The sequence below is a fragment of the Maniola jurtina genome, chromosome 1 (assembly GCF_905333055.1).
Source record: "Maniola jurtina chromosome 1, ilManJurt1.1, whole genome shotgun sequence".
Taxonomy (NCBI): domain Eukaryota; kingdom Metazoa; phylum Arthropoda; class Insecta; order Lepidoptera; family Nymphalidae; genus Maniola; species Maniola jurtina.
In genome coordinates this window covers 5,898,189-5,920,866 of record NC_060029.1, presented here as the reverse complement: position 1 = coordinate 5,920,866, position 22,678 = coordinate 5,898,189, and the positions used below count along the sequence as shown (strand labels likewise).

Here is a 22,678-nt window from a genome sequence, read left to right as displayed (position 1 = left end):
CTGATTGTTTATTTTTAAAGTAAGTAATATGAGAATATCAAACACGACTAATTTAACTTTTCCCTCGTTTCAATGAAGCTCCCTTTTCAATGAGGCTTACAACAATAGGGATTTGAGCTTCGAAATTTTGGATTTCTGTCCGCTTTTTAGCCGTTTAGCAACCAATCTTACTACTACCTACATTTCGAAGTAACCTAAGTACCTAGTGAGATGTTTTTCAGAATTCCACCCGAAATGGGCATTGGGTAAGTAACCATTTTTGAATGGAAAGGTCCACCTCTCTTACGTATATAAGAATATGTATTGTATATACTGCCGGGATATTGATAGTAGACACCTTACGGGGTTCTAATAAAATAAAACAATAATTTGTATTTGCTTTTTAGTTTATTAACACTTAGGGCGGACCCTGATATGTGTCACTACGTTTGCGAACTGCTCACATTATCCACATTTTGATATTTTTTTCATTACAACTTTAAATCAGTTACTAAATCACCTTACGTATGCAATAGTTTTTTAATTGATATCTATGAATTACTGCAAATTAACAAGAAAATCTGTAGTTCACTTAAGCACATAGTTGCAGTCAAATAAAACCGCCAAAATGGAATAGGGCATAAATTATATTATGATAATTTCTGTATGGGAGCGCGATAGGGTTACTTCTCTTAATTATTTCACAATAATTAACTTTGCATAACAATGATGCTAATTTGATTGTACCCAAAACTGTTAGTATATAATCAGAAATTTCTTACGTTAAAGTTACTAGAAGTGACTTAAATAATGAATTTTGTGTTAAAAATTCTTCATTCTATGTAGGAAGGTAATTTTGTCATGATACATTACGCGCAATAGGTACCTAATATGAAAATTTTCTTTTTAACTTAAAATTTCAGGAAGACCAGGAAGACGGATAGACGGTGTGAGCAGTCGTCGCATTATTTTCTTCTACAGATTACTTTTTCAAAAAATCTCTTACCCATTAACAACTACGTGACCTCTATGTACAGTGCTTACACTACAAAAATAATTTAATCAACCACTATACAATACATATACAGATTCTAATAGGTAGTTTATAGATTTTTACAGTCATAATTTTGAATATTTTATAATTACACATTTAAAAAATACATTTTTACCATATCTAATGAAATTCGTTGCAGATTTGGTTGTCAACAAACTCGAAATTTTTTAGTTAAAAATACAACGTTCGTGGATGGTTCTAGGCTTATACTTAACTAAATAATAATACTATGATAATAATAGGTATGGTTTCTGGTAATATCTATTATGAATTTTCTGCACTGCAAATGCCTTTTGCTATTTTGCTCAGATTTATAAAACTATTGGATTTGTGAATTAATTTTAAAATTCTCTTACTTATAAAATATTCAATATTATGTAGACATTTTAGTAAACTTATATTGAATGGAATATAAATATTAATTCTAAAATATACACACATAGTTTAATACAACGTTTATCACTGTTTCCCAAACTTTCGAAAGAATAAAATCTAAAAAAACTTTTAAAATTCGAAGACAATTGAAGCATTCAATATTTCACTTTTAGATTAATAAAAAAGTCTTAAATACGTCTTTAATTGTTATTAAAAATATATCAGGTATATTGGATACATTATAACCAACTCTGGAATGTTAACTCATCAAGTTATTTATGTAAACTGTTTCAGAATAATCATACTATTTTTATATTTTTATTCACATGACGTGTTAGCAACAACTAAACATTTATTTTTACAGGACAGTTACAGAATCTTTGGTTACTGTTTTAATAATTTAATAAACTGTCAGTTTCATCTGTACACATACACATAATAATAATTATGATAAGAATGTTCAAAACAATAAAATGCAGAGAATTAGGAAAGAACTCTATACAGGTAACTGTATGCTAAATTGATCTATCTATACAATTAAAATTAATATTCGGGTAGGAACCTTCAAATTACAAACGTATAACTAATGTCAACTAGAGACCGAATTACACAAGTTTCTTAGATTTAATAGGTACATTCATTTATTAATTTCCTAGTCTTCAATTATATAACTTTTTCACAGCACTATTTATAGTTCGGAAATTAGTTTTTGCCACTTCATATAGGAATTATAAAACTTCCTAAAGTTTTGGTACAAGTGTGTTGAAATTTTACATTGGATGTCGCGGCGACGACGGTACGTGGTCTGATCTTGGTGGAGGCGCGGAGGGGTGCGCGGGAGGAGGGTACGGACAGTACCGTACTGGTGCGGGAGGTTTCTGTAGCCAGAGTTCTGGTGGTAGAGCCAGGGGTTGGGGCCAGGCGGTGGGCCAGGCGCGACCCCCAAGCGCTAAGAGCTGCAAAGCCGGCGGAGTTCTAGCCCAAACTGCACGTTTCTCTGCCTCTTCCTCGCTGGTACCAGTCGCCCCTGAGTACAGTCGTAACGGAGACCGAAGTAGCTGCTGTTCCATTAGCATCAACTCCATTGGATCCCTGGAAATAAACAGAAACGAACAGTTAATATCTGATCTGGTAAGTATTCAAAAAACGTATCGACGATATGTTGTTCTGATTTGACTAATGTGATTGACTAAAGTTAGCTAAGATTTTCTTTTGACTGGTCCTATCTAGTTGATTGTAGATCCAGAGTTCAAATTAGATATTTTCAACGAACATATTAAGGAAAAGGAAGAGAGCGTTTAGATAGTCATAGAACTTGGCGGCTTGCTTTTCTTACATGAACGTAAATAGATGTATAACACTAGTGCGAAGTTTACCTACTGGGTAGAGAGTTCTGCGAATCTCACGTTTAGCGAGTTCGCGTGTTCGTTAGCTTTCAACGGGCCGTGGTTCATAAAATTTACTTCGGAGAATTTCTACGACCATAAGAACACCTACATGTTTTTGGATGTCATAAAAATTAATACCCACTAATATAACATGACCACACTATCGATTTTCTGAAATTTTTCTTTCTACTTTATCTTATCTAATTGTGTCTATTTCTACCTAGTATATATCTTTACCTAATTTTGTAATGTACAATAAAAGTATTCATTCATTCATTCATTAATAGGTACCTAGATATAGTATCTAGCTTAATAGCTTAATTAAGGTCTTTCGCATATTCAGAGCTCACTTGAAATATCGATTTTGGAAATGGTATGAGCTTGTGTACCAATGATGACAAGAAAAAATCGTTATAATAAAAACTGAATCGGTGCATAGTTTACCTTTACGGTACCTACCTAACTAGTACTATGTATTAACAAAATTAAAAATTAAAAATTTATCACACCCCCCAACAAGTGAAAGTTACAGTAACTAGAAAAGAGCTGATAACTTTCAAACGGCTGAACCGATTTTCTTGGATTATAGTTAAGAATACTCTCGATCAAGCCACCTTTGAAACAAAAAAAAAAACTAAATTAAAATCGGTTCATTAGTTTAGGAGCTACGATGCCACAGACAGATACACAGATACACACGTCAAACTTATAACACCCCTCTTTTTGGGTCGGGGGTTAAAAATAAAAGTAGACCAGAAATCTACCTTGATTTACTTGCACTGTAGAATTTTATTTCACTCAGATACTCACGATGATCGTGATCTTCACGATTTTTTTACGCTAAATAATCAACAAGTTTATAGTATGCATAGAGATCTTAAGAATATGGTCATATTAGCAATTCCTGTATCGATTCTAACAACGATTAAGAAGTTCTCCGAATCCCGTGTTTGGCAAGTTAGTGCGTTCGTAGCTCGCAGCGCGCCGCGCGTGGTCGCGCTCTATAAAATGCACTTCGCAGAAGCTGCAGCCACCGACAGGACACCCGGCACGTGTTTTAGAAACTCATAAAACGTTATACGCTCATTAAATTAAGGCAGGTTGCTAAAATACAATTTTAAATATACATACTTCCATACTAAGTAATATTATAAATGCGAAAGAGTGTCTCTATCTCTGTCTCCCTCAACTTTTCCCGTTTCCATCCGTTTAACCGATTTCCCAAAATTCGGTACAGAGGCTTGTATCCCGGAGACGGACATAGGCTACTTTTTATCCCGGAAAATCGAAGAGCTCCCACGAGACTTTCAGAAAAACCGTAATAAAAAATAAAAAACCGTAAATGATAGGTACATATTAATATACTGTCTAGTTTTCGCAGAGCGACGGCCCTAACTAGTGCGATAAATACGTATAAAACAGGTTACGTCTTATACTCAGATCTCGATAGGTACCTATATATCAGCTGTTGTTATTAACGGCGTCTGAGTTTTGAGATATGAGGCTGAGCGGCAAATGAGCGTGACGATACCAGATTTGAGATGAGGCTCGAAATTGGCATGACATCACGAGATGCCGTGTCGAATTTAATCTATCACCGGAGCAGCCGCGGGCGCCGGTGCATAACAGGTAGATCGCATAAAGCCGAAGTAGGTAGGTACTTTCATATGTATTTTTTATTGGAAAACCCTAGCTGCTAGCACATATCAATAAAAGGGTAATGGTCCAGCCTTTGGAATTTCAAAACTTCACTAGGTATAAAGTCCTTACCAATAAGTATTATAAATGCGAAAGGCTGTTTGTTTGTCGGTATGCCCTTCAATGACATCGCAACGGAGCAACGGATTGATGTGCTTTTGCATGGGTAAGGACTAAGGAGAGTGGCATTGGATACTTTTTATCCCAAAAAATCAAAAATGCGAAAGTGTGTGACCTGTCTGTCAGCTAGCTTTTCACGACCCACCGGTTTAGGTAACCGATTTTGATGAGTAAGTACAGAGATATGAGTAGCTTGCTTGAAAGTAGGAAGCGCATAAGCACACTTTTGGTCACGGAAAATCAAAGAGTCCGGAACTCTTTTCAGTAAATTAATAGAATTCTTAATTGAAGCGTAGTAAGGCATAAAATATAGAGTTTGATTTTACCATTCACCTCCTCGTCTAGATAACAACAATTTCTGCGGTGGCAATTTAATATCTTATGGTTAGCCAAGCGCGCACAGACTATACTTACACTTTTTATTATTTTTTAATTCGTCAGAATGTGAGGATATTATGTCGTGTCGTTTCGGGTGCTATGGGGGCGTTAATGGGGTATTTATTATGATCTCGGTATCAGCGGTAATGGCCGACACTCGCCGCCAAATTACAGGGCGGCGCACTAAGAGGCCGGCGAGGAATTGCGAGTGGTGTTATCGATATCTGGTCTTGTCGATATCGATTTGGTTTTATTGATAGCGAATCATTTTACTTGAAAAAAGTTAATGATCGCATTGCAACGAAATAAAAGTCCTGGGCAAAAAGTTAAAAACTTACTGAGAAGAGATTTTTTTTACAAATAAATTCTTTTCATTACGTATCTTTATTCGGTGGAATAAATTACAAATCTTTTCCTACAAGATTTCTATTTGTCAAAATTCAAATAGAATATGAATTTAGGTTTAGAAAGGTACTTACTATTAAGGTAATTGCTATTTGACAAATCGCAAAAATGCTGTACTTTGAAGTAAATTGTTTATTTTTCTAAAGCATTAACAGCTATTAAATACATGCAATTAAAAACTTCAGTTTGTGAAGATTATAAGGGCCTCTTTTTATTTAGTATACATTATCCCAATAAAAAAAAAAACCAAGTTGAAAACATTGCTGTTCGCAACTTGTTCTGTAAAAGTTTTCTTTAACATCTTGATACTTTGAAGCCAACCTCCAGAAAATGATATGTTTAGGTTTAGCAATCAATTTTAACTGTTAGTTTTATACTAAATGTTTTTCGTTTCTTAAATAATCTAAAACTAACCAAAAAACTTCCTGTGCTATTTATTTTCTTGCAGGCGCTCTATGGAATTCAGTGTCCACTGGACTGTCATGGCGGAAGGACTGTGCGCGTCATTTCGTCGCAAAATATTATTTAAAATGAATTTAAGCTTATTATTTTTGAATGAAAGTTGTGTTTATAATCGTTGAAAAATAAAATAGGGATTTTTTCATTTCTAAATGAAGCCTGCTTATATACTAAATTTTATTCTAAAGTTACGGTTTTACCAGGTAAATACTCGGAGGTTGTCATAGATTATGATGACAGATAGTAAGTGTTCTAAATAGGTATTATACCTATGTTAGGAGATAGCGCGCCTCGTTCCGGGTGCCGTGTTCCGAAATGGATTTCGTAGTAGTGCAAGTTTGGTGCAAGCCCCACATGACGGAGGGGTATGCGTCAGGCATTTCCTGTGTACAAAAAAAAAAGACCTATATTTCGGATCCATATTTCATCACTGACAATATGCACTATTCAAAGACTGTTCTTCAAGCATTGAGGAATTTTGGACAGAGACATCTCGAAGGTTCCCGAAAGCTGCCTGAGTTAGATTTGTCGGCTAGCTAGCTTTTTTCGAAATTGGACTTACTTAGCTGGATTGTGTGTTAGAGCTTTCTTATGAGATATTATATGTACATAATATAACCATGGGTCTCATAAGAAAGCTCAGATTCATGCTGCGGGCAATGGGGAGAGCCTAAAGGTTGGAACGCCATTTCGGCGGCCGTGTTTCCTGCCATATATACCTTAGATACCTGCAAGCCAAGAGTGAATAGGCATCTTCTAGGTAAGCGTGCTCCAACTTGGACCTCATCATTGCTTTCTTTAAAGCATGATTGTCGTCAAGCGCAAGCGCAAAGATTCAGGCGGCGCAAACCCGTAGCATGTGGAAGACCCTATTAAAGATCTATGTTCACGGTGGACGTCTGTCGGTTGATGTTGATGATTATGTCTTTAGTGCAAGTAGTTCAGTAGTTTCAGAGTTTATCGATAACAAACAAACAAACCTTTCCTCTTCATAATATATGTAGTTAGTAGCGCAAACTTGGAATAAAATCTCGTGGACACTCTTTGATTTTCCGAGATAAATGTCATTTTACCTGACAGCCCTAATCAATTTTATCACTGATATTAATAACTAATTCATAACCGTTAAACCTAAGTGTCAAAATCTCGTTTTTCTAGTCGAGTTCCGTAGGCTCTTTGAACCCACCACATTATTATCCCAAGAAAACCTACCATTAGATGTAGGAATAATGGAAAGAGATCACAACCCTCAGCAATAATGAATACGATGCGGAGAGAGATGTCACTCTCAAGGTCTTTAAATGTATCCATGCAAAAAACCACGTCGACTGGTTGCTCCGTTGCAGCGTGATTGAATATTAAACCAACAAACACACTTTCGCATTTGAAATATGGCCAGTGATTATAAGAAACAGTTTAAATCTCTCTCTGCTCTCTGAGAGACGTTAGGCAAAGTGAACACGAATTATGACACTTCTGTGTTCTTATACAAGCTTAGGTCTCTCAATTTTGTCAATTAATGTCAAATTTCTTTCTCAGATCAAAACCTAGTAAGTGGTTTAAATTCAAAAGAAGTTTAGGCCGTAGTTCTTTCTGGTCCAATGCGGAATGGCATACTTCACACACCTTTGAGAACATGTAAAACTTGCAGGTATGTAGGTTTCCTCACGATATTTTCCTTCGCCGTTAAAGCAAGTGATATTAAATTGCTTAAAACGCACATAACTGAAAAGTTAGTAGTGCGTGATTCCGGGATCGAACCCCCGACCTTCGATTAGGAGGCGGACGTTCTAACCACTAGGCTATGACAGTTTTTAAATTAAAGGGGTTTAAATATTTTAGTGTGAAGACTGGCCAACACATTTATTCATTACATGTGCATCATTTTCTTTTTTAGGGTTCTGTACCTCAAAATGAAAAACGGAGCTCTTAAAGGACCACTTTGCTGTCTGTCCATTTGTCCGTCCGTCCGTCAAGAAAACCTATACAGTACTTCCCGTTGATCAAGAATCACGAAATTTGTTCTCGGATTTATTCCTTTACTTGGGCTATGAGAGTTGAGACCTATCTACCTGCTCATAATTCTAGGTTAACGGGAAATACCCTATCGGTTTTCTTGACAGACACGACAGACGGACAGACGGACAGAAAGACAGACAACAAAGTGATCCTATAAGGGTCCCGTGTTTCCTTTTGAGATATGGAACCCTAAAAACATTACGTAAGTATGCAAAGTATTTCCCTTGCAAACCATATTTAACAGTTGACATGTAGAGGTCATTGACTTTTCCTATCTTACTTTTAAGTTTTAATGCATTATTAAGTATTTACTGTTTTGACATGGTATTTAGATAATGGGTGATATTTATTTTATTTAATCTAATTCCTTTTAAAAACTTAGTAAGGCGCATTAATCTATAAAAACCTAGCCAGTTCATAGACTTACTATGTTTTAAAATGGTCAAAGCGACTTACTAGCTTTTAATTTTACTTTAATGTGGGTGTCCTTACAATACAACGGGACATACTATGAAAGTTAGGCTTATGACATAAAACGATTTTCGGAAAAATGACATTTACTTTGTTTTGATATGGGGCGGTCGATATAATTAGGTACTAGGGTAAAGGCTCGAGTAAATGAACAGATTGGACGTTTTTACATGTATTAAGAGCTGGAATAAAAAACCGGCTGATATACCTTTTTTAAATATTTTCTTACAAATTCTTACACTTTTTTCAATTTCAATTTCAAAACCGTGTTCCGTTCAAACCGTTCAAAAGTGCGTGTGCGTGCGTCCATGTGTGTGTGTGAGTGTGTGTGAGTATATACTTGTCTGTATGTTTGTACGAGTGTTTGTGAGTGTGGTATTGCGTTGTATAACCACATGAGTAGCGAACAGAGTCAAAGCTTCATACAAGCGCGCTACGATAGGTACACTACTACAAGCTTGAGGCGCGTGTGTGCGTGAGCACAGGCGCTACGTCGCGTACGGAGAGAAATCGGTTTATACCGGCTCGGCCTGTGCTCAAGCTCAGGGGCTGCAGTACACGTCGCGCGTCGTGTTTTCATTTAATTTAATGTTAATGATAATAATTTAAATAGTGTTTAAAATCTATTTTCTTGACCTGTCATAGATTTTGTTCAAAATCAATATCTGAGGATCCCTAGGATCACAAAACAGGAAATTGTTACCAAAATTTAAAAAAATCGACGCCATTTTGAAATTCTTTGTTAATTGACCGATTTCGTTCAAAATCGATATTTAGAGCTCCCTGGGATCACAAAATAAGAAACTGTTACCAAAATTTAAAAAAGTCGACGCCATTTTGAAATTCTTTGTTAATTGACCGATTTCGTTCAAAATCGATATTTAGAGCTCCCTGGGATCACGAAATAAGAAACTGTTACCAAAATTTAAAAAAGTCGACGCCATTTTGAAATTCTTTGTTAATTGACCGATTTTGTTCAAAATCGATATTTAGAGCTCTCTGCGATCACAAAATAAGAAACTGTTACCAAAATTTAAAAAAGTCGACGCCATTTTGAAATTCTTTGTTAATTGACCGATTTCGTTCAAAATCGATATTTAGAGCTCCCTGGGATCACAAAATAAGAAACTGTTACCAAAATTTAAAAAAGTCGACGCCATTTTGAAATTCTTTGTTAATTGACCGATTTTGTTCAAAATCGATATTTAGAGCTCCCTGGGATCACGAAATAAGAAACTGTTACCAAAATTTAAAAAAGTCGACGCCATTTTGAAATTCTTTGTTAATTGACCGATTTTGTTCAAAATCGATATTTAGAGCTCTCTGCGATCACAAAATAAGAAACTGTTACCAAAATTTAAAAAAGTCGACACCATTTTGAAATTCTTTGTTAATTGACCGATTTCGTTCAAAATCGATATTTAGAGCTCCCTGGGATCACAAAATAGGAAACTGTAACCAAAATTTAAAAAAGTTGGCACCATTTATAATTCTTTCTAAATTGACTGATTTCGTTCAAAATCGATATTTAGAGCTCCCTGGGATCACAAAATAAGAAACTGTTACCAAAATTTAAAAAAGTCGACGCCATTTTGAAATTCTTTGTTAATTGACCGATTTCGTTCAAAATCGATATTTAGAGATCCCTGGGATCACGAAATAAGAAACTGTTACCAAAATTAAAAAAAATCGACGCCATTTTGAAATTCTTTGTTAATTGACCGATTTTGTTCAAAATCGATATTTAGAGCTCTCTGCGATCACAAAATAAGAAACTGTTACCAAAATTTAAAAAAGTCGACGCCATTTTGAAATTCTTTGTTAATTGACCGATTTTGTTCAAAATCGATATTTAGAGCTCTCTGCGATCACAAAATAAGAAACTGTTACCAAAATTTAAAAAAGTCGACGCCATTTTGAAATTCTTTGTTAATTGACCGATTTCGTTCAAAATCGATATTTAGAGCTCCCTGGGATCACAAAATAAGAAACTGTTACCAAAATTTAAAAAAGTCGACGCCATTTTGAAATTCTTTGTTAATTGACCGATTTCGTTCAAAATCGATATCTAGAGCTCCCTGGGATCACGAAATAAGAAACTGTTACCAAAATTTAAAAAAGTCGACGCCATTTTGAAGTGCTTTGTTAATTGACCGATTTCGTTCAAAATCGATATTTAGAGCTCCCTGGGATCACAAAATAAGAAACTGTTACCAAAATTTAAAAAAGTCGACGCCATTTTGAAATTCTTTGTTAATTGACCGATTTCGTTCAAAATCGATATTTAGAGCTCCCTGGGATCACAAAATAGGAAACTGTAACCAAAATTTAAAAAAGTTGGCACCATTTATAATTCTTTCTAAATTGACTAATTTCGTTCAAAATCGATATTTAGATCTATTGATCGATATTTAAAGATCGATATTTAGACTAGGCAATCACAACAAAAACAAACTTTACCATCTTGTTGACCAAATAACTATTGTTAATTAAATTGTATCCTCCAGTGCCAACCCTACCAAAATAGTTATAAAATTTGCTCGCTTCTTAGAAGCTTTGCCTCTGTTTGCTACTCTGTGGTATAACACCATGTTAGTAAATCTTAGTATATTTTTAACCGACTTTAAAAAAAGGAAGAGGTTCTGAATTCGTCGGTATCATTTTTTTTTTATGTATGTTCCCCGATTACTCAAAGACGCCTGGACTGATTTGGATTTTTTTTTTGTTTGATAGGGTATACTTTGCAAGTGGTCCCATATAAATTTGGTAAAGATCTGATGAATATCTTTGAAGATGGAGAACAGAACTCCTCAATGGATAAGAGCAAATTCAATTTTTTTTTTAATGTATGTTCACCGATTGCTCAAAGACGCCTGGACCGATTTGGAAATTATTTTTTTTTTGAAAAGCTAGGTATACTTTGCAGGTGGTCCCATATAAAGATGAAGTTCTGATGAATATCTTCTGAGATGGAGAACAGAACTCCTCAATGGATAAGAGCAAATTGCTCGCGATCAGTGTAATTGCTTAGTAAACAGTAGGGTTTTAGCTGGGCATGGCATATTATTATAGTACAGTGGGGCCACTAAAAATTTTGAAATAAAAAATTTTCAAAAGAAAAATAAAACCGACTTCAAAAACCACAATAACTTAAATTATTTTTTACTTTTTAGTGTTTGTGATTTTGAAGTCGGTTTTATTTTTCTTTTGAATTTTTTTTATATTTATTCTGGTATTCTTCTTTCTTGGATATGGATCCCTCTTGGGTATCCCCATTTCTCTCTGTCTTTGGTACTATCAAGCTAATTTTCTCTCGCGATTTGCACAATAGCATTAGACCAACGCGTTTTCGGTCTACCTACCTGTCCTTCTTTCATCTGTAAAAATCGATACAATATGACCATTTACATTTCAGTTTTAGGGCATGTCTCAAGGTGTCTGTAGGCTTTGTCTTTTTTCTTATGTCTTCAATTCTCACTTTGAATATTTTTTGCTTAATTTATGCAACTTGCCATCGCCTTTTAGCAAGTCACTATTTCTTTTTATATTCTTTGTCTGGACCCATGTTTGGCTGGCATAGGTAAGGCATGGCAGGATGCATGTATCTATAACGGATCTTTTAAGATGTACTGGGTAAGCTCCTTTCATTCTTTCCTTTTGTGCCCAGTAAAACAAGCATACTCGGGCTTCTTTGAGAACCCATTAGCAGCTAACAGCAAGGCCTGGATTCCAATTTTTATATGTGGAAGCTGTATTTCCTCGTTGCGTTTATGAGCAAATAAGAATAGTTAACTACTTTTACTAAAAAAAAAATTTTATTATTTGGCGCGAACCATCTAAACACCATGATGATTATTATTTCTGCGTTGTGAATATTACCAGAAGAAACAGCAAAAAAATTGTTCCAAGCGGCTCTATTGTAACTTGCAGTCTGCAATTTGAACGATTCTGACTTCTGGTGATAAATCTGTACCTCAGCCCCAACCCAGTACCTCTAATCTACCATTTCAAGAACTTTCAGAAGGTAGTGACGATGTAGTGACTTTTTTACATCTCAACTTAGACCATTCAATCAAAATTATTTGGATCACTTAATGATAGATCTTAGATTGTCTAAAAAGCATCAGAACATGTGGCTTCTCGGCTCAAAGGAACAAATCTGATAACATCAGACACTTGTGTTACGGTATATTATTCTCACTACTCTTAACACATTCAGTAGCTGATGTTGCACTTCCAGCGACTTGGATGCAACAAGGGCGTTAAGTTTCATTTTCTCTGTAGTCATTTGGACTGTTTTCCAGAAAATTTAGGTGACTTTCAAACTAAGATAACTATACCAAAGGGGATAATATCATATGAAAGGGCTCTATTATACATTCTAAAACAGGTTTTATTTATTATTATTATGTAAAAGAGTTTTTGATTTATCGCGCAAAATGTAGAAAAAAATATACAATAAGTCAAAAACTGAAAATCTGACAATTTTTTTTAAATTCCAAGCCGAAAATATACTTAAGAATTTATTAATAGGAATCGAGAGTTTATGCACTAGATAGAGTTCGTTCATTCACTGAAATTCCCAGTTCATTTACTGGCAATTTATCCTTTTGTTAAATAAAATAATTTATAATAATTAATACCACGCATTTTATTTGATTTTTTGATATACTGTGTACAGATACACAAAAAATAAAAATTATATATAGAACAATTCTCATATATCTTAATTTTAGGTCAAAGTCAGGGTAATCCTTATTCGTTCATGTACTGGATCTTTTACCCTCCTACGTCAAAATACTAAAAGTCCGCGTAAATTTCGCAGATTGAAATGTCTGCTTGATTAATTGTCAATAGAGGGTCATGACATGTCAAAATTGCTAGTTTGAAGGTGAAATCGTCTAAGTCATTCGAGATGGTTTTCCTCTTAAGTAAATAATCTACAGCAAAATCTAAATAGGAGATCGGTATGGCGGTGTGTGTACATACTACGATTAATAATATTGTTATTATCGATATTAGATTATGAAATGATGGACATCACTATTCGAGATATTGGAATTTAAAACGACTATCCCACACGTCTCCCAGACGAACTGGTAACAACAGATGTCTGTAAATAGCATAATATCGAAAGCGCATAAAACGCATACTATAAATTATTAAGTTAAGTTTAGGAGAAACAAAAAAAATAACTTAACGTACTACCTACTTAAGAAGACGAAAGACAAAGTTTACAAGTGTAAATTAAAAATTTATAACACCCCCGACAAGTGAAAGTTACAGTAACTAAAAAAAAGCTGATAACTTTCAAACAGCTGAACCGATATTCTTGGATTATAGCTAAGAACACTCTCAATCAAGCCACCTTTCAAACAAAAAACTAAATTAAAATTGGCTAACGGTTGAGACGATAATGACGATAAGACATGGTAGGAGATCATGGTCCTTCCATATTTGCATCATCATACTTCAATCCTCATACGCATGGTTTGGAATAGTCTTCCGCGATCTGTGTTTACTATCAATTACAATCCGGGTATCTTTAAAACAAGAGCGAATTCTTAGACAGGTGATTTTCTAGGTAAATTTGTCCCATCTTAGGCCACATCATGAGAAGTAAGCGCTTGCCCATACCTAATGAAAAAAAAAAAATTGCTGATCCTGTCTAAAAGCCTTATCTCAGCCTACAATCTAAGAACATCACCATTTTTCATGAGAAGTGACTATCAAGAGCAAGCCTATAACTTGATGGAGTCTAAACGGAATATTAAATGTGTGTGAATCGTTTGCAATTAAGCCTAATGCGTGCCGACAAAGACTCCCACAAAAACTTGCTTGATTAAATGGGAGGCGTAGTACCTTATTAATTAATACCTGAAATGCCCCCCATTCCCACACTTTGCCGATTTATCACACTTATTGTCTGGCCATTTCGGATGTCAGCGAAGGAAGTCGTTAGACTCACTCATTTAAAAATCTAAGTGAGGTGAAATAAGTACATAGGTATAAAGAGTAGAGTTTTTGAAGGCTAGTGGTAAAAATTAAAAATTTATTGGTTTAGTATTAGTAACTCTCCCCAAATAATAGAAAAGTTACAATATGTAACAATACACTGCACCATCTTCTTGGCAACTGAAAGCTCAGCCGATTGCTCCCACGCAACTTTGTAACCCAGAGACAGACTGACACTCTTTCGCATTTATATTTTATAATATTAGTGTAAGTAGTATTAGGTACCTACCACAGAACTTGTAATCAGCTTAGCTAATTAGTAAAAAACCCACAAAAGGTAAACCCAAGCGAAGGCACGTTTTGATTGCTCCGAAGCCCTGTATTCGAAATCGCACTTGGTTATGCAGTCAATCATTAAGCCATCACGGCTTTTAAATTAAAAAAATCTCGATATTGAACATCGGACGGATCTCTTAAACTTTTAATTATCTATTTTTCATTGAGACTAAAGAACGGTAGCGAAGGAAGCCGCGGTAATGCATCGATAGCATCTCAAAATGGCCGTCAATCTCGCTGTGGCTATCAACGTGTATCAATTATTATTACAAAGTGCCTACTTCCAGTAGCATACACTGACGCGTCCATTACTCTATTAATAGGTTCGAGGAACTGATCATCGCTTAATGAAAAAGTTTATTGAACCATCAAAATATCTTTGATGGAAATAGTGGCTTATATCGGTAAGTTGAAAGAAAACAAAAAGTCGAAGTGAGCTTAGCCTACACTTAAATAATATGAATACCTAAATAAGTAGATAGAATTATTTTGCTATTAATAGGTATGTAGGTGGAAGAGATTGATTCTTTTATTTAGGCAGAATTTGTAGGGAAAAGCTAGGTTGATATACCCTTTTATATGGATGCGAAATATGGGTGTTACGAAAGGAAAGCTGTCGACGGTTGCAAGCTTTTGAGATGCATTGTCTACGGAGAATGTTTCAGATAACATGTAGAGACGTCATCTCAAACGTTTGAAAAAGCGAACTGCAAACCGTCGTAAGGAGGAAGGTTGCATTTTTCGATCACCAAAACGAGAGTCCCTCTACGAGTTTCCACGGTTGAAAGATAGCCGGAAAAATGGCACCTGGCCGTTAAAGCAGGTAGTCGTTCCATGATAGGTATAAGGGAATAGACCGGACAAAAATACTTGGAACTGAAGAAAATTGCGCATGACCGAAAAGTTTTCTCCAACTGACAGCCCGGACAACTAACAAAAGGTTAGAAGATGGCACTGTATAATGAAGATGATATACCTACCCTTGTCTTGTCTCATAGACATCTTTTATGTAGGTAGGTAATTTGGTACCTACCAATTCATAACTTTTCGAGTCAATTAGATTTACGTTGAAGAGGGCTCTCTCCGTCACTCGTTTCCACTCGTTTCATACAATCGTAGTTCCAATTTCATTTGAATATTAAGCAACCTAAGTCCATGAAATTTTGCAGACATATTCTAGAAACTAATATCTATGTCTGTGGTTTTCCAGATTTCTGTTAAAATATTCGGTTTCAAAGTTACGCGGTCTTAAAAATTTTCATACAAATCTTAGAGCCCCTGTAATTTTAAAACTACATATTTTTAGAAAAATCTAAAACACCACAGACACAGATATTAGTTTCTAGAATATGTCTGCAAAATTTCATGGACTTTGGTTGCTTAATATTCAAATGAAATTGGAACTACGATTGTATGAAACGAGTGGAAACGAGTGACGGAGAGAGCCCTGTTAAAACTTATGATTTCTTTGAGACAGCTGTTGTCTTTGTATAAGGTGCAAACTTTAATCGATATTCCTTCATTAATATTTATCATGAAGTTATTAAAGCTCCCAGGTTTACATTTTTCATTTAGTTACAGCGACAATATTAACACCCATAAGTGTGGGTTATGAACACATTTTTAAAGTGTTCCGTATAATTCCGATTTCCACTCATTAAGTCAAAGTCGAGCCGTCCGGTCCGAGGCGAGAATTTGCCGGAGGCTTTAATCGCGGGCGTTCCCATGTGGCTCCTACCTTTGTTTCTCGTCTCGCATTCGTCTCACCTTAATTCTGTAGATAGTTTACATGATCACTACAGAACACGGGTTTCTTCTCAGAGTTAGAAGGGTTTAGGCCATAGTCTGCCACGCTGGCCCAGTGCGGATTGGCATTTGAGAACATGGAGAACTCTCAGGCATGCAGGTTTCTTCACGATGTTTTCCTTCACCGTTATGCTTGCTTTAGCAAGTGATATTTAATTGCTTAAAACGCATATAACTGAAAAGTTAGAGGTACGTGCCCGGGGTCGAACCCCCGACTTCTGATAAGGAGCTGGACGTTCTAACCACTAGGCTGTCTCAATAGATAGTTTAATTTGTTTTTTTAATAATTCCTAAGCGAATAGCAGCTTTACTATCAATACCTATGTTCTCATTCTACCATAGATCATAGATCATAGATCATAGATCCTAGCCTCCCTGTAAGGATAGACTTCATTGTTTATTTTCCACATCGAAAGAATATTTCGATGCAAATTGCGTGCATGATGCGTGCTGACTGAGCTTTCACATAATTTGATATTGAAAAAGTCTTTCTTTTCTTCTTTTTCTTCAGTTTGCATTGATCAGTCATTGTTGTGTCTTCGAGATCAGACGTTCGAGTCCGGAGATGCGTGGTTTCGTGGTAGGGGCTCAGTGCGGCGTGTGGAAACAGCTCACGTCAACAGCGCGCGAGCCGGCGGCGGCGGCGCGCGTAATCACAGGGCTCACTCCTCATTATGCCCTAAACGACAAATTAAAGCGCATTTCTATTATCTGCCCATCGTCGGTGATGCACGGACCGGTTCCATGATAACTTGCTCCAAAATGCTCCGTGTTGAACAGACGATATCATGTGCAGAAACTTTAACACGTTTAAAAACAGCTGTGCTATGATCAATTCATCGGTCTTTAGGACATGGTGATTACTACAATATTAAAACGCTACTTTACAAGTCCTTATAAAGTGAGGGTTTATAATTTTTTAAGAGACAGAAGTTAATTTACATGACATTGTTAATCCAAGTATTTATCTACCAATACTCTATCAGCTTAGCAGCTTGTGACAAATATAAACAAGTGTAAATTAAAAATTTTCAACACCCCCGACAAATCATTTTCAAATAAATAATTATGTAGGCATATCTAGGCAACGTCCTCCTTGACAGCTTGACATTTGTCAATTGACACTTGAATATTATGAACCTAAGGGTTATCTAACCTTCTTTTCTACAAGAAAACTAGAAAATAGCTGATAACTTTTAAACGGCTGAACCAATTTTTTTTTATTATAGCTAAGAACACTCTCGATCAAGCCACCTTTCAAACAAAAAAAACTAAATTAAAATCGGTTCATTCGTTTAGGCGCTACGATGCCACAGACAGATACACAGATACACAGATACACAGATACACAGATACACAGACACACAGATACACAGATACACACGTCAAACTTATAACACCCCTCTTTTTGGGTCGGGGGTTAAAAATAGGTACCTCTATGTACGATAGGTTATTTACTTCTATTCTATGGATGGGCTTTAGTGGTTCAATGTGCTCAAATGATACCAGCTCATATACCTACTATTTTTTCCTGTCATTATCTGCAATCAGTTGGGGGACTATATTAGTATGCTTGATATAGAATAATTAAGAGTAAATATACGTAAAAATTGTAGGTAAGTAGGTACCTCTATTTTCTCCAGTTTATTTTTTGACCTCTTTGCAGTATGTAGCAGGTTGCATAGTGCCTACCTACTTAGATAGTATTTATCGATAGCATTCAAAGGCGCTGCATTTTAGGAATATTTCTATATCATATTAGCATAACATAATCGATTGCTTGTCAAACACTTGACCAATATCTACTCGCCAGATATTTGTGGAGATAGATTTATCTCTGACTTAACTACACCGTCTAGTGACGTGACATAAATTAGAATCGATAGTTATCCTAACCGATCACATTAGTTATTATTATTTTAGCTTATCTATTTGTTGATAAATTAATAATACATTTAGGAGATAACATTTTCAATAGAATGCTTAGAATTTATGACACAGATTTGGATAAAATTTTCATACCTAATGATGATAATTTTACCCACAATTTATACAGGCAAGGGACGTTTTAAATGATTTGCAGGCTTTGTGTGCTAATCGCATTCTAGTAAGTAGGCTAAAATGAAAAATCATTCATACTGAAATTTTGTTTTTCATAGCATTAGGTATCTAGGTCCTATAAAATACCGGGGTAACTATCATCATCAACATTAACTCCTCGACGGCTCACTGTTGCGGAGTGCGAACGGGTCTCCTCTTAGAATGAGAGGGGTTTGGCTAAAGTTTACCACACTGGCCAAGTGCGGACAGACAAACTTCACACATCTTTGAGAACGTTAAGAAGAAATGTTTGGCATGCAGGTTTGTTCACGATATTTTCCTTCACCAAATAAATACACAGATAAAATATGTAAGTATTTATTAAGATTTTATAAAATGTATAGAGGTCACTTAAAAAAATATATGAAAAGCCACTGATTATTACATCTAAACCACCATAAATAAAATATTCCCGAATTGTTTACAGCAAAATAATAAATAGGTGCCTAACCTTTTAGCCCGTATAAATTGCAAATCAGAGCAATAACACAATCGCCATAAATTCCGAAACATTTTATGGCTATAATCTTATTTTTTGCGAATCGATTGAGCTGATAGGGGGATAACAACATCCCTAAATCTGCTCCGATCGGCGTAGCATCGGCTGCAATCAGATGAGGCGAGTTTTTGATCTTTTATTCATGCAAAAGCCGCCACGCAAATTGCAGGGCGGTCGACCTAATGCCTTTCAACTGTTGCTAATAACCTGCCAATTTATCAAATTCGCCTGCAGCAGTACAGGCCTGTGGGGCTAGTATGAGATTTTACTTGTCGCCAACGCTGCCGTCCTTGTACCTACGCAGTTTTTGATTTTATCAGTAAACAAGACGTACCTACCTTTTAAATATAAAATAAAAAATACTACTGCCCTTCCAAAAACCGAACTAAAAAAAGTTTTCATATCAGAAAGCGGGGCACGCAGCTGCCATATTTAAATTTCAAAAAGAAAATTATAGCCAGTGTCTTCTTCCCGACTTTCCGAATAGGAGGCGGATGTCCTAACCACTAGGCTATCACGGCTTTCAAGGATAATAGGTCCTCTTTATATTACTGGGTTTCGATGCTCGAATTCTGTCAACGTTATCGAGACGTAAAATCTCATACTAACCCTGCTGGCTACACGAACGCGTGGTCGTCACTCTCGCGTTTTGAGTAATTGCTGCTAATTTGAGTAAAAATAATAGGTGTGGAAATTATACTGAACGAACTTCTAACATATGCTAAAAGTAAAACTTTTGGTTTGCAAAACATTATGGTGAATAGGTGTTTAGTCGATGATGGTTCAAAGATGTATTCAAAAGCTTGCAATTTAAAAAGTTACAAATAATTCAAAGAACAGCTAAGTAGTTATTCTGAAAGTAGGAAGTAGGTATTTTAACTTATTGTAGAGGAGTCAGCGCGTGCCAGACTTTCGTTATTTTACAAAAGCTGAAAGTTTATCTGCGTATTGTCCCCAGCACAGGGAGGAACGATCAGCGACTATGAAGTTTGGATCATGGCAGCTTTGGGAGATAACAGGTAATAAAGGTGTAAAAAATCTTACTATACCTATCTAAAATCTATTTTTTTTCTTTGATCGTAGCAACCTGCCAGACACCCTTAGAAGGGGATTGCCACGATACTGTCTGGCAATGCATGACCTAATTTCTAACACTATTCCGTAGAAAATATAAAAAACTCACATTTTATACTTCGACCACTTCGACATAATTTTTTTACATCTTTATTACCTGTTATCTCCCAAAGCCACCATGATCCAAACTTCATGGTCGATGATCGTTCTTCCCAGGTGTGGGAGACAATACGCAGAGAAACTTTCAGCTTTTTAAAATAACGAACTGGCGTTGGCTTTTAGTCCGTCAGGACTTGTTTATGATTAGCTATTTTAGTTAAACCTGGCGCGTTGAGCTATATCGGTTACTATGATTCTTCTACGGATCTCCTCACATCTGATTTGACTACGCAGAGAACCTCCAAATATAGCTCTCTCCTCTCTTTCCCTCCAACAGAAGTTACAGTAGTGTAGATTGAATACGAAAATTTTCATCTTACCTATCGAAATCGGTTAGCCTCGAAGAATCCCTGAAGCCTTTCGCGAATGGATTCGAATCGATCTTCAACTTAGTGATCAGCTGGTTCTGGTATGCTGTGACCGCGGTGAAGACTGTCTCAGGGAAGATGAAGGTCCTGTGCTGTTCCCTGGAGAGGTCGGTGATAGGCCCGCCACCGTCCCGGACCTTAACTAGGTGTATGCGGGGTTGGTACCGGTGCATGGAGTTGAGGACGATCTGTAAAGGAAGATTGGGGTAATTAGCTCAAGCGTGAAAGATCTCATTGGCTAATATGATATGATAATAGATTATGGCGTCGTACCTATTTTTTACAATTGGATTTAGAAGCAACCTACAGGTACCTTCATACAGATATCACATTCCTAGGTAAGTAGTAAGTACCTAAGTATGTACCTACTCTATTGATTTTTATGGAGTCTACTTATAACTATTTTAAATGTAGTAGATAGGTATTATTTATAACCGAATTCAGATAATATCTAGTTGCATTAATCATGTTATATTAGGTTAAAGTTACGTTATAAGCATTCCGGTATTTCAACTAGGGTAAGTACTTACTCAGTGCTTTTACGACTTTATGACCTGCACGCCACTGCATATTCAAAATCTATGGACTAATATAATTAATTCCTAGATACAAAGGTAGGTAGGTACATAATATCATCCAAATAGATCTGCAGTAGGTACCTATTTAATAAATAAAACATCAAAGCCTAATTCGGTATGCCCCAAACAATATAGTTACTTGATGCTATTTTCTTGTCAAATTAATTAACGTTATCTATATAATGATAGTGTCGGTGATTTCTCATCACTATACATTGTAATTAATTGGTCGACCGATGTGACGGGCGATAGTGGCCGGCACCCACTGACTGCCCATACTAGCACCAGCATATCGACTAGGGATGTGATGATCGTCATCTATTCCTGTAGTCGAATTAATAAAAAAACTATAATAAAGGTACTTAGGTACATACCTATTCATAAACAAAACAAAATTCCAATAGGTAGATAGGTACCTACTACCTATGCGTTTTTAAAGAAAAACCGGCCAAGTGCGAGTCTGACTCGCGCACCGAGGGTTCCGTACTCGGGTATTTTTCGACATTTTACACGATAAATCAAAAACTTTTATGTACTTATCAAAATAGATAAAAATCTATTTTAGAATATACAGGTAAAGCCCTTTCATATTGCTTATGATACCCAACTTGGTATAGTTACTTACTTTGAAAATTGAAAATGCTAATTATTTGTTCATGAACATATTTTAATATTTTTTTTTGTGAACACGCACATTTTACGAACGATAAAATAAAACAACATATGAAATATTTATTTATTATATTGAATTTTTATCAAATTAATTATAGTCGGTGCCACTCGGGATGATGTAAGGGGTTCTACTAAACCTATACCCAGCTGGTAGTACCTACCCGGTAGGTAGGTACTACCGGGTGGGTAGAATAGGTGGAATAAAGAAGCTCACATAAATACCTACATACATGAACCCTGATAACATTACAATGCTTTTTTAGGCAGTCGACAATTTAGATTTAGAACGGAGGTTTGGAATGAAAGTAACAGTTTGTTACTCGACATTGTGTAGTCGAATTGGTCAGGTCGCGTCGTCCCTATCAGCGAGCACCAGCGCAGCGTTTGCTACTGATGTTATAATTAATGTTTGTTAATGAATTTGAATGCGTACCTACTCACTTTTATTACATAATTGCGTTCGTTTCAAGAGTGCCGATTCATTGTGCGGTGCTGCTGTGAAGAATTATCTCATTATTAAGGTGTTTGGGGGTTTCCTAATTACTTTAATAGGTGCGTTCTGAACATCCGCCTATCTGTGTACTTATTATCATATTAAGCAACCGCGGGTCTATTCTTTTTGAAGCTTTTAATTAGGTATGAGATAATTTAGATTGAAATTCTAAAGGTAGGTAGATAGGTATCTATATCAAAGGTAATCTTGTTCATGTTTTTGGAAAAATGAGAAAGATAGGTAGGATCTACCTACTTACTTACTAACCAAATCTATCGACAGTCGACACTTA

At 35.8% G+C, this 22,678-nt stretch overlaps 1 protein-coding gene across 1 annotated transcript in view; it reads right to left on the bottom strand.

The window, feature by feature from the left end:
* Positions 1 to 385: 385 nt before the first annotated feature.
* LOC123864493 (T-box transcription factor TBX20-like) overlaps positions 386 to 22,678 on the bottom strand; it is a 118,108-nt gene continuing 95,815 nt past the window's right edge. Inside the window, exons 5-6 of the mRNA XM_045904979.1 lie at positions 20,596 to 20,831; positions 386 to 2,500 (exon numbers count right to left, since the gene is read on the bottom strand). Coding sequence (XP_045760935.1) covers positions 2,179 to 2,500; positions 20,596 to 20,831 — 558 coding nt within the window. The 3' untranslated portion in view covers positions 386 to 2,178. The remainder of the gene's footprint in view (positions 2,501 to 20,595; positions 20,832 to 22,678) is intronic.